Source organism: Xenopus laevis, chromosome 6L (assembly GCF_017654675.1).
Source record: "Xenopus laevis strain J_2021 chromosome 6L, Xenopus_laevis_v10.1, whole genome shotgun sequence".
Taxonomy (NCBI): domain Eukaryota; kingdom Metazoa; phylum Chordata; class Amphibia; order Anura; family Pipidae; genus Xenopus; species Xenopus laevis.
Genome location: NC_054381.1, coordinates 137,998,138 through 138,010,812, shown reverse-complemented (window position 1 = coordinate 138,010,812; position 12,675 = coordinate 137,998,138). Strand labels below are relative to the sequence as shown.

General features: G+C 38.8%; 1 protein-coding gene across 3 annotated transcripts in view; it reads right to left on the bottom strand.

Annotated features, from left to right (window-relative positions):
* Positions 1-11,694, bottom strand: part of esrp1.L (epithelial splicing regulatory protein 1 L homeolog) — a 52,185-nt gene extending 40,491 nt beyond the window's left edge. The window contains exons 1-3 of one of the 3 annotated variants that reach the window (XM_018266214.2): positions 11,292-11,694; positions 10,561-10,689; positions 5,276-5,389 (exon numbers count right to left, since the gene is read on the bottom strand). In XM_018266214.2, the coding sequence (XP_018121703.1) occupies positions 5,276-5,389; positions 10,561-10,689; positions 11,292-11,426 (378 nt within the window). In that variant the 5' untranslated portion in view covers positions 11,427-11,694. 3 annotated transcript variants of the gene reach the window in all.
* Positions 11,695-12,675: the final 981 nt, after the last annotated feature.

The window sequence follows — 12,675 nt, the reverse complement described above, 5'->3', positions numbered from 1 at the left end:
AAAAACAGATCAGCAAAGTCACCTGGTAACATGGTTTTTACTCGTACATTTCCAATAGGAGTTTCTGTAAATTCAAGTTTAGGTGGTGCCATATAGCTTTGCCACATCAGACTGTTTGCCTAGGGCACTCTGTTATCCTCTGACCTGAACCAAGGGTGGGGCAAGGTGCAGCTAGCACAAGTTATTAGTCCCAAGCAACTTAAGATAGTAGATCTACAGATAATAGTTTAGAAAAGGATTTAAAAACAAAAGACGTGGGAGCAGGTTTTATACAATTCTGTAGCATTGTTTGCATCCCACACCCTTGTTATAAGAATTAAACATTTAAAACATATATTTTATATTCCACATGGCTGAAGGTGTTACCCAAGAGCAATAAATAGCAATGTCTGTAAGGATAGAATATACAGGATAAGTGATGTCATCAGTTAAAATGGGTGCTTAGTGATGTAATTACTGCCACATGACTCACTGAAACTTGTGTATTAAAATGTATCCCCTACTGTAAAATATGTGGTTATGGAATTGGAAAGTCACTTTGAACAGGGCCGGTTTCAGATTGAGGCACCTCTAGGCCACGTGGCCCTATCCGCCAACACACACTGGAGCGATGGGGAGTTGCGCGTCCCCAGCGCTCCTCAGCAAGCGCCAGGACGGCATGCCGCCCCAAATAATTTGCCGCCATAGGCCTAGGTATTTGTGGCCTCGCCACAAATCCAGGCCTGACTTTGGAGTTCCATGACCTGTTTCAAAGCTTCAACACTTTATATGATCACTCCTTGGTGCCTTATAATATTCTTATATCTTTAAAAGAAGTTGCATTATTTACTATAGAATAGTTATGTTATAAAAAATAAACTAGGTATACAAGACATCAGTATTAAAACATTCAGCTTGCTCATCATAGGATAGGTGACCTTGCACCATGAAATAAAGTCCCTCTGCACCCCCAAAAAATGCAAATTTCCCTAGCATCTTTGGCTAGGCTACTGCGGCCTTATTTACTGGTTAAACCTTTCCCTGCAAATAAAAGGTAGATATTTAGTTATTGTAAAAATTATTGGGATTACAAAAGTTTTAAAATTATCCATGAGAGAAGTTTCAATCCAAAAAGTAATGCAAAAAAGTGACTTGCTGGAACCCCTTGGAGTGCAGGTCACTTGTCCAAATAAATACATATCAGTTTGTGATAAGAAAGAATTCTTTCTTGTTCCAGCTGAGTGTTTAGGGCAGCTCAGGTAATTTTAACACTACACTGGGCAGGGAAAGCAATCATGCTTGGCAAACATGGTGTAAGCATTTCACTTTCCTCTATCCCTGCACAACAAGGACACTACTGCAAAAAATAAAAGTTTCCCAGATCATTCCTTCACAGCACAAGGGAAATAGGCAGTCAACATTTAGTTGTGAGGCTTGAAGTATGAAAAAAGTACTTATCTCTTTAAGAAAGTGTTTAATTTTAGACAGGGGTGCCTAAATCTTTTAACCTGTGAGCAATATTCAGATGTAAAAAGAGAGTTAGGGAGCAACACAAGCAGGAAAAATATCCCTGGGTGGTGCAAAATAAGTGCAGTGATTGCCATTTGTTAGTCCCTATGTGGACTGGCAGCCTACAGGAGGCTCTGATTGGCAGTACATAGTTTCTTTGCAACCAAAACTTGCCTCCAAGCCAGGAATTCAAAATAAGCACCTGCTTTGAGGCCACTGGGAGCAATATCCAAGGGGTTGGTGAGCAACATGTTGCTCGTGAGCCACTGGTTTGGGATCACTACTTTAAGAGCCACACACCTTGTCTTGGTATGTCTCATACAACAGATTATAGAGGCGGTTCACAAGCAGGCTAGTTAAATACATGATACATTACCATGTGCTACATTTGGAATCCTGGGTTTGTGTACCCCAAACAAATTAATTAGTAGAAGGGCTGAGGCACACAGTATTAGGGTTATTTTATGCCTATCCATGCTCTCCATTACCTTATTGTCCCTTGTGTGCGCACATTGGCAAAACACTTAGATTGATGTCCACAACTCTTCACTGGATCGGTGCAAGAGGGCAAACTTAGGGCTGCTAACACAGGCAAGCAAGCCTAACATACAGGTCAACTTAGTTTTAATGTCAGAAATGTTTGAGGCACTCCTAATGAATTCAACAGATGGGAGTTCCTGCAAAGATCAAAGATTTGCAATAACAAAAGCATAATAACCTGTCAACACTGGAGTATTAACAGATTTTGCTTTTGTCCCCTCCAAACTGTCAATTCCTTGAATTACACAAAAACATAAAACATGATAGAATGATAAACAGATACATTCACTCCAGGCTTTATTTGCTTGGATCTATCTGATCTATCTGATATTGTCTCGTAAAAGATGGGGACAAACAAAACCAGGGACCTTACACTAGCAGCCCCAAATTTAACATATTAAAATGAAGCCAGGTGTTCTTTGCTACAACAAAAGGCAGGCAGTTGACTACTCATTTCTACTCTAAGTAAACAAATATTTCCATCTATGTTGGCCATGGGCAGGTTGAACAGTAAAACTTAGTTTAAACTTCTAAAATAAATTAGATTGTCTGCAGGGCTCTCGTGCTACCCCCAACACCCCCAGGGGGCATAACGATCACCAAGAGCAAATATAAATTAATAAGCCATTTCTTTATGTACCTGGCTACAGCCCACATTCATTGCCTTTTGTAAGGATATGGGGGGGGGGGCATGAGGTACAAACATTTATATCCATTGTTTAGGTACTAACTTCCACCAACAGAGTGAGATTTCACTTCTACACAAATATATTTTGAATTACAGCCAACCTTCTGCTATCCAAACAAGTTCATATAACTGACAACCTGATCCTTCTAGCAAGGTGACCCCTGTGCCAAATACAATACTTGATGGAAATATTAAATATAATGTAGGCTTTCATTTAAATTGTTGGCATCAAATTAGACACCTTGCCAGGATGGTCAATACATGCTCCCATCCAAATTCTTGGCATGGCAAAGAAAAACACATTGGCAAAAACATTGGCTTTAAAATGGTTGTTCTTATGAAACTTCTTACATCATGCAAAACTCACCTTGTATTTCTAGGTTGTTTATATGTGCTACACCCTTTGACAAATAACTCCAGCAAAGACTGTATTGGAAGTTTCAATGGTTTCAACACTAGGAATCATGTATTATCTATGGAAATACACTGCAATGCTACAGCCACTGAATATAGCACTACAAGACAGGGCTCTGGCTTTGACACAGACAAAGGACTTTAAGGGAAGGCAATGAGATGCTTGAAAATTAAAAGCACTTGTTTCATTAAAAAAAAAAAATGACTACTTGGCTTATAGGCTATGGCATGTGTATACTGTAAATTAATTCCATATAAAAAGCACATTTAGAACACACTTAATTAAAGAGATATAAAAACACACTTAATTAAAGAGATATAAAAACAAGCTATGAGTGCCCGTAAGTTACATAGTTACATAGTTAAATTGGGTTGAAAAAAGACAAAGTCCATCAAGTTCAACCCCTCCAAATGAAAACCCAGCATCCATACACACACCCCTCCCTACTTTTAATTAAAATTCTATATACCTATACTAACTATAGAGTTTAGTATCACAATAGCCTTTGATATTATGTCTGTCCAAAAAATCATCCAAGCCATTCTTAAAGGCATTAACTGAATCAGCATCACAACATCACCCGGCAGTGTATTCCACAACCTCACTGTCCTGACTGTGAAGAACCCCCTACGTTGCTTCAAATGAAAGTTCTTTTCTTCTAGTCTAAAGGGGTGGCCTCTGGTATGGTGATCCACTTTATGGGTAAAAAGGTCCCCTGCTATTTGTCTATAATGTCCTCTAATGTACTTGTAAAGTGTAATCATGTCCCCTCGCAAGCGCCTTTTTTCCAGAGAAAACAACCCCAACCTTGACAGTCTACCCTCATAATTTAAGTCTTCCGTCCCTCTAACCAATTTTGTTGCACTTAGTCTCTGCACTCTCTCCAGCTCATTTATATCCCTCTTAAGGACTGGAGTCCAAAACTGAACTGCATACTCCAGATGAGGCCTTACCAGGGACCTATAAAGAGGCATAATTATGTTTTCATCCCTTGAGTTAATGCCCTTTTTTATGCAAGACAGAACTTTATTTGCTTTAGTAGCCACAGAATGAAACTGCCCAGAATTAGACAACGTGTTATCTACAAAGACCCCTAGATCCTTTTCATTTAAGGAAACTCCCAACACATTGCCATTTAGTGTATAACTTGCATTTATATTATTTTTGCCAAAGTGCATAACCTTGCATTTATCAACATTGAACCTCATTTTCCAGTTTGCTGCCCAGTTTTCCAGTTTAGACAAATCACTTTGCAAAGTGGCAGCATCCTGCATGGAACCTATAGTTCTGCACAATTTAGTATCATCTGCAAAAATAGAAACAGTACTTTCAATGCCCACCTCCAGGTCATTAATAAACAAGTTGAAAAGCAAGGGACCTAGTACAGAGCCTTGCGGTACTCCACTAACAACACTGGTCCAATTAGAAAATGTTCCATTTACCACCACTCTTTGTAGTCTATCTTTTAGCCAGTTCTCTATCCAGGTACAAATACTATGTTCCAGGCCAACATTCCTTAATTTAACCAGTAACCTTTTGTGTGGCACTGTATCAAATGCTTTAGCAAAGTCTAAGTAAATCACATCCACTGCCATCCCAGAATCGAGGTCTCTACTTACATTCTCGTAAAAAGAAATTAAGTTAGTCTGGCAAGATCTATTACGCATAAAACCATGCTGGCACAAACTCATAGTATTATGATTTGCTATGAAGTCCAGTATCTTATCCTTTATTAACCCTTCGAAAAGCTTTCCTACCACTGACGTCAGACTAACTGGCCTATAGTTTTGAGGCTGAGAACGGGATACTTTTTTGAATAGAGGCACCACATTAGCAATTCGCCAGTCTCTCGGCACTATGCCAGATCTCAATGAATCCTGAAAAATTAAGTAAAGAGGTTGGGCAATCACAGAGCTAAGCTCGCTAATTACCCTGGGATGAATACCATCTGGCCCTGGCCCTAGTCACAAACTATAGTCATACTCTTAGAGCACGAGAATAGATAATCTAATTGTGCTTTAACAGCACATCCATGTTGCTCCCTTCAGTTTTACTATCTGCCCCAAGGACTTCTGACAGCTTTATAAATCACAGTAGGGGGTGGGGGTTCAAGAAAACACAGTAGTAGTAGGCAATAGAGTTACCTTTTTGGATGCTTCAGGGTGAAGAACTTGTCTTACATGGAGTTGCCCATCGGTGCATATACAGAATGAAGTACCCACGCCAATATTCAGTTCATTGCCTACGGATTGGTTAAACTGGAAAAAAAAAGACAAACAGATGTTAGGACATTTAATGAAGGAAAAATAAATATTCCCGGTGGAAAAGTAATGTTTTATGATGTCACTCAAAACAAAAGTTATAGACATTGTCAGCACTATGTCCAGGAACTTGTATTCACTAAAGATAATTCAAAGAATTGATGGAAGACAAACCATACACCAGCCAGACTTATGTACAAGTCAAAATGAGAATTATAGCAGTTAGGCTTCCAATCTCCTTATGGCTAATTTTTATTTAATATTTCTAGCATGTACAAGACTCAAACGGCATGCAGCAATTTTGCCATGTGCTCTTGTAAGTGACTAAAAGGAAAAGACAAAGTTCTAACCATACAGCACTAGATATTGACTAGATGGTTTCCATTTGCAATACATTTTTAGCCAGAAGCATTTGGAAAATGGTATCTTAAAAACAGAATTTTACAACATTACAAAGTACAGGCATGGGATATATTATCCGGAAAAACCCTGGTCCCGAGCATTCTGGAGAACGGATCTTTCCGTAATTTGGATCTTCATATCAAGTCTACTAGGAAATCATGAAAACATTAAATAACCCCAATAGGCTGAGTATGCTTCCAATAAGGATTAATTATATCTTAGTTTGGATTGAATACAAACTACTGTTTTATTATTACAGAGAAAAAGGAAATCATTTTTAAAAATGTGGATTACTTTGACATAATGGAGTCTACGAGAGACATCCTCTCTGTAATTTGGATAACGGGTTTCCAGGTAACAGATCCCATACCTGTACATAAAAAAGGTCACCATCTGTTTAAATGTTCTTAATTCTAGGGTTCAGCTCTCTCTCTGGAGGAGAGGCTTAAGCAAAATATCCCTTGTTACAGAAGCTGCATTTGCGGCTCCTCCCCAGCATATCTTGTGTTGTATGAAAAATTAAAAGTTTAAAAGAAAGAACCATGAATATCATGTAAATGAAATCCTTATAAACAGTTCTTAATGATGTCCTCGGTTATAATTGGTGCTGTGATGTAAATCGCATCACATGACTCGCTGAAACTCATTGTCATTGTACTCGCTGTTGGAATTCTATATTAGAATATATATTCAGTCTCTAAAAGGACAAAGATTTGTCCTAGTCGACCAAAAAGTTGTTTGTTACAAAAGTGTATGATGAAACACTCATAGGAATGTGAACAAACAGGAAGCGGCTTTACATTCAACATAATTAACAGCTCTACATTTAGGCCTTCACCTAGAATGTATCTGGATTTGCTGCTCCGCACCCCTATCTGGACTCTCTGAAGAACGCTCTGTATACAGGGGGCTGCAGAACTTTAAGCAAGCTGCACACAATAAAAGCAGCACAAAGGAACACATATGACAAGCCTTCCAGAAGAAAGTGGAAAAAGAAGAATGTGAATGCTCATATTGTACTAATAAAGCAGATTTTGTGTGAAGTGAAAGGATTTCCTCTAATACCAAAGTTCGTTGTAAATGCGACAGCCCAACAGGGAGTTTCTTGAATAATTTCATGTATTTATCTTACACTAGTAGATGCTCCTCATATCTAGTGGCAAGTGATGTAGAAAACATTCCTAAACATTTTTGGAATCTGTAACACAAAGTGATGTGATGTAGTCCATACATGGGCAGATATTAGCTGCCAACTTTTAGACCAATATAGACCTGTATAGTGCACTGCCTGTCCACTAAAATTGGGCCAGGGATTTGAAAATGACATCCCGTAAGGACCACATTGGGCTGCCGAGTGGTTATAGCCATTATGATCCAATACAGGTATGGGATCAGTTATCCGGAAACCCGCTATGCAGAAAGCTTATAATTATTTCATTTTCATCTGTAATAAAACTGTACCTTGTACTTGATCCCAACTAAGATATAATTAATCCTTATTGGAAGCAAAACCAGCCTATTGGGTTTATTTAATGTTTACTTGATTTTCTAGTAGACTTAAGGTATGAAGATCCAAACCATAGGCTTTTTAATATGGACAGATTTGTGCACATTAAGCTTAGAAACACTGCAGATAAATATACTTTTATTTAAAATGTGTGAAAATGTACGTGTGTTTTGAAGGGGTAAGGGGGCAATATATAATTATTACATTATCTCCATTGGTTTCTTACAGCTTTGCCATGCATAACTTCACTTAATATTAATCGTGTAGCATAATGATTTTACAAGTGATATGTTTTAACAAGGCTGAATTGAAGCGTCAACTTGACACACACACACAAGGCTGATTGAGAGCTACTGTAGTTCAGCTGCATGCCAGGAAGCTGCAGACAGAAAAAGTATCCAACTAAAAAAAAATAAAAAAATGATTGTATTGTTTCATGGGAAGGCAGACTGTGGTACAATTTATAGACCATGTGGCTTGTTCCATAGAAATTAATGAAACCAATTTTGCCTCCTAGAAGCAATTGTAAGTCACGCACATGACTTACACCTAAAAAAGGGTCACCCATAAAAAGCTTCTCTTCTGCCAGCATTGAATTAGAGATGCCTTGCAACACCTGCTTTCTGTGACATTTGGTTACATGGGGTGGCATTTTAATGGTCTCCAATATTGTCAGAAAGCTCAATTTATTAATTACTCTGCTGGGAGCACAACGTCCCAACATAAAAACCAAACTCCCTATACATCAGTCTCAACAGGTCAAGTTTATATCAGAACCCTTAGAAATCCATGCTTTAAAGTAGCAATTAGAGGAATGGGATCTGTTATCTGGAAACTAGTAATTTATCCAAGTCTATTTATCCAAGTAATCCAATTTATTATTTCTCTGTAATAAAACAGTAGCTTGTACTTGATCCAAACGAACATATAATTACTCCTTATTAAATAAACCCAATAGGCTTGTTTTGCATTCAATATTTACATCATTTCCCAGTAGACTTATGGTATGAAGATCCAAAATACAGATAGATCCCTTATACAGGTCCAAGCATTCTGGATAACAGGTCCCACACCTGTATTTGAAAAGCAGCAATGCGTGCCCCACAACAAAAACTCCTGTGCAGCCAAGTTAGAGACACTGGGGTGTAAAATAAATATTTACTGTAACAGGCAATGACATCAGTCCATCCTATCTGCCTGATTTTTAAAGGAAGTATAAAGAATAAGAAAATCGTTCAGTCCTGATACTGTTCAGATATGCGTTGCATGGCTGAATAGAAACCAGTGCAGCCAGTATGCATCACTGCTGCTTAGTTATTTTCCCTGCAGCAAGGGGGTATTATTCTGTATGTGTTTGCCTCTGCATTGACAAGCAGCCAGAGTCAGCCTTTCCAGCTTTATCAAGTTTGCCATCTTGATTAGTACTGGCTAAAACACTCTTTGCTAGTTGGAATTAAAAGTTACGACAGCTGTAAGATCACTATTGCTCATTTTATTGTGCTGGATCTTTGCTGCTTTACATATATTTTGTGTTCGCCACATCACGTGGTCAGAACTTCCAGTGCTGTGATCACTAGCCAGGAGTATGTGCCCTGTAAGCCAGGGTGTAGTTGGCTTTTAATATGTACATCAGTAGGAGGGACCAGGAAGAGACCCTTTTGTCCAAAATAGGCTTTAATTCTCCTTTAAATAAATGGCATTTGTTTTTGTCTTACTGTACCAGCTCATACCCAGAAGAACTACATAAAGGGGTGGTTCAAGTTTACATTTTTTTTTTTTTTAGTATGTTATCGAATGGCTAATTCTTAAAGTTTTCAGATGATCGTTTTTTTATAGTTGAATTATTTTCTTTCTTCTGACTCTTTCCAGCTTTCAAGTGCTCTGTAAGGCTACAATTGTTTTGTTATTGCTACTTTTTATAACTCCTCTTTCTATTCAGGCCCTCTCTTGTTCACATGCCAGTCTCTTATTCAATCAATGCATGGTTGCTGGGGTAATTTGGAATTTAGCAAGCAGATTGCTGAAATTGCAAATTTGAGAGATGAGGAATAAAAGCTAAATAACTCAAAAACCACAATTAAATAAAAAAAAAAACGAATTGCAAATTGTCCCAGAATATCACTCTCTACAACATACTAAAATACATCTCAAAAGGTGAACATCCCCTTTAAAATATAGCAGCCCACAACCCACGTAAAAATCACCTAGGACTGAGAGCAGGAATGGAGAATTAAAGCATAGACCCCACTACTGGATGTCCACCCCTACAGCACAGACATACCTAGATTTTTTTCTTAAAAGGCAGGAGGTGTGGGGGGAGGGGATGAGGTGTTTACAATTAAAAGGTGAAAGAAAGAATTTCCCCTGATTAGGTGCCTGTCATGATATAACAGTATTTTTATGCAGATATACAGCACATCTTTGGGTCACAATATATTAAAGGATGACGCATTCCACCCGGAGCCTTAGTTATAATATTATATAATAACATGATGGCAGAGGGAAATGCCATTATAGTGAACTTTGTATTTAGCAGCATTATATTCCCATGGGAGCAGTCAACAAAGAAAAACGATGGTGCCACATATCAGTTTGCTGGAGGAGCAGTGGCAGGGAATGGGTTAACACGACACACTCGTTCCCTACATATCATTAGCAGGACTGGAGCTTTGCACCACCGGGGACTGCACTTCCCAAAGAAGTGGCCAAAGAATGAGCAGTCTGGTCCCTCCTCCAGGAAGAGCGGCACCCGGATCTGAGCTCCTGTGTGATTAGCAGCAGCCACATTATGGGAGGGTAGCTACACAGCTGTGCGCCTCAACCACCTGTTCCATTAATGACTGTCTGTCTGTCTGTCTGTCTGTGTATGTGTCTGTGAGAGGAAGAGAACAAGCCTGGTTCTATAAGGGATGATATGGAAAGTGTATGTTCTGATTAAACATCATACTGTATATAGATATATATCCTAATACTGACACATCATTGTCTACATACCTTGCTCATACACCTCTCTAACCCCTCCCTCAGACAGACAAAGGCTGCTGGGAATTCTAGTGCAACTACAACAGTAACCCCGTTACCTTTACGACCCGTTTAAAGGAAACTATAAAAGGCCCCAGTTAGTGGTTTATAGCATCCAGGTGAGCTGAAATATGATTAACACCACCTGAACACCCTCGACCCCCCAGTTTGTAGGCTAAACCATCTCATTGAGGGCCAAACCAAAGCACCGGCATCAACAATTAACAAGAAAAATCACCTGTTGCAGAGCTTGTTCCAACTGTGCGGCCACATAGAGGTCGTCGGTTTCAATCTGTGTGATTTCTTTACATTCTTCCGTCAGCTCCAGGTGGTCAGGTCTGACTGTAACCTCATGCAGCTCCCCCACCTGTAACACAGAGCCACACACATGAATAAGGCAAACTAGTCTCTTCCCTTTAGATATCTTGTGTATGCCCCGAGATGCCACCTTTTCTGGGAAAAAAAATACCGGCCTTCCTGTATATTTATCTTTTTTCCCTATTAACAACATTGGGATCAAACATCATTTTTACCGGCCAGGCCAGTAAAATACCAGCCAGGTGGCAACCCTACCCGAGATACATCACCACGTCCCCCACATTCTCTAGCAGTGATGTCTAAACTACAACCCCGCTACTATATGCTGCGTTACTTCTGCCAACACCTGGGACTTGTAGTTCCGCAACAACAGAAAAGCCTGCTAACCAAACACTCTTGTTACTCCTTTTTGTCATATGGGGTCCTGAAAGAGTTAATGTCAGCATAAAGCTACTTGAGACTGGGATTCTACCACCTGCGGTACAACTATAACTCTCAGCAGGTCATGCTGGAAAAAGAAAAATTGTGTTGGCTCAGTAGTAGCTGCAAACACAAAGGTTGGGAATTTCTGTTTTAAAGGGTCCGCACTGGTTTGGCTGGTGCCTATATCGCACAACAGCAGGTATCTCACACAAACACCATTAAACTCACCTTTTTATTGGCCAGATTAATGACTTTCCACAGCAGCTGAATCACCTCTTTCTCATCTGAGCCCAATTTACTCCCATTAGCCCCAGCAGTTGTTGTGAATAAAACCACCAGGTAATCCGGGGAAACAGCAGTCATGGTGAAAAGTAACAAAAAAATAAAACAATATGCTACAAAAAAAAAAGAACCCTACCTATATACACAGAAATACTTTCACCTGGGCTCCCCCAAAAATGAAATAGAAGAGCCCAAAAAAAACCACACCACCCTACACCTTGAATCACCTCCACCTATAGAACAGGAGACCCTAGGGGGGACTTGCACGCAGTCTGCAGGAAGGATCCAGGTTGGGGGAAGGGGAGGGAGAGGCAGGTTTTGCCTCTTTTTTTGTTTTGCACTCCTGTGTGACAGCCAATACCATCAAGGCTGCGCCCCTACAAGGCGCTTTACAATGGCTGGTGACTTGTCATTGGGATGTGTCCGTCCCGCCCACTTCCCACGTGGTGTTACAGGTAAGAGATACCTGGCCAGGTTTCTTCGCATGTTTCCGGAAAGACCTTCGCCGTTGATCGTGTGTGTTCTTTAGCTCCCCCTGTAGGAAAAACGTGGCACTGCTGACCTGCTGCCAATGTGTGCCTGACACGTTACCTTGGGCCGGGGTTATTTATTTTATTATGTATTGCAGAGGGCTTAGCGCTGTCCACAGAATATATAGATAGATAGATAAATAGATAGATAGATAGATATACACATATATATTATATATAAATATATATATATATAAATATTTATATTATACACATATATATTTATATAAATATTTATATTATACATACATGTATGGATGTATGTATATATATATATATATATATATATATATATTTATATATAATATATATATGTGTGTGAATATATATATATGTATATAGCGATATAGATATATATAGCTATATACATATATATAATTAGACATATTATATATATATATATATATATATATATATATATATATATATATATATATATATAATTCTAAGTGACTTGCTAAAATACCTGCATTAATAAATGCACTTTAGATATGTGTAACTGCAACTGAAACCAATATGTTTATCTTTATTTTGCACCGACTCTAGGAACAGTGTTGCGGAGGCCACTTGTTTAACAGACTTGGAATAGATTTCTGCTACATTGTTTCAAGTGTCAGAACCAGAGGGACCGGATGGGATAAATACGTTTTCTGTTTTAAAGGGGTGGTTCACTTTTAAGTTAAGTTTTGGTATGTTATAGAATGGCTAATTCTAAGCAAAATTTCAATTGGTCTGCATTCTTTCTTCTTTATAGTTTATTAAATAATTTGCCTATTTTTCTTCTGATTCTTTCCAGCTTT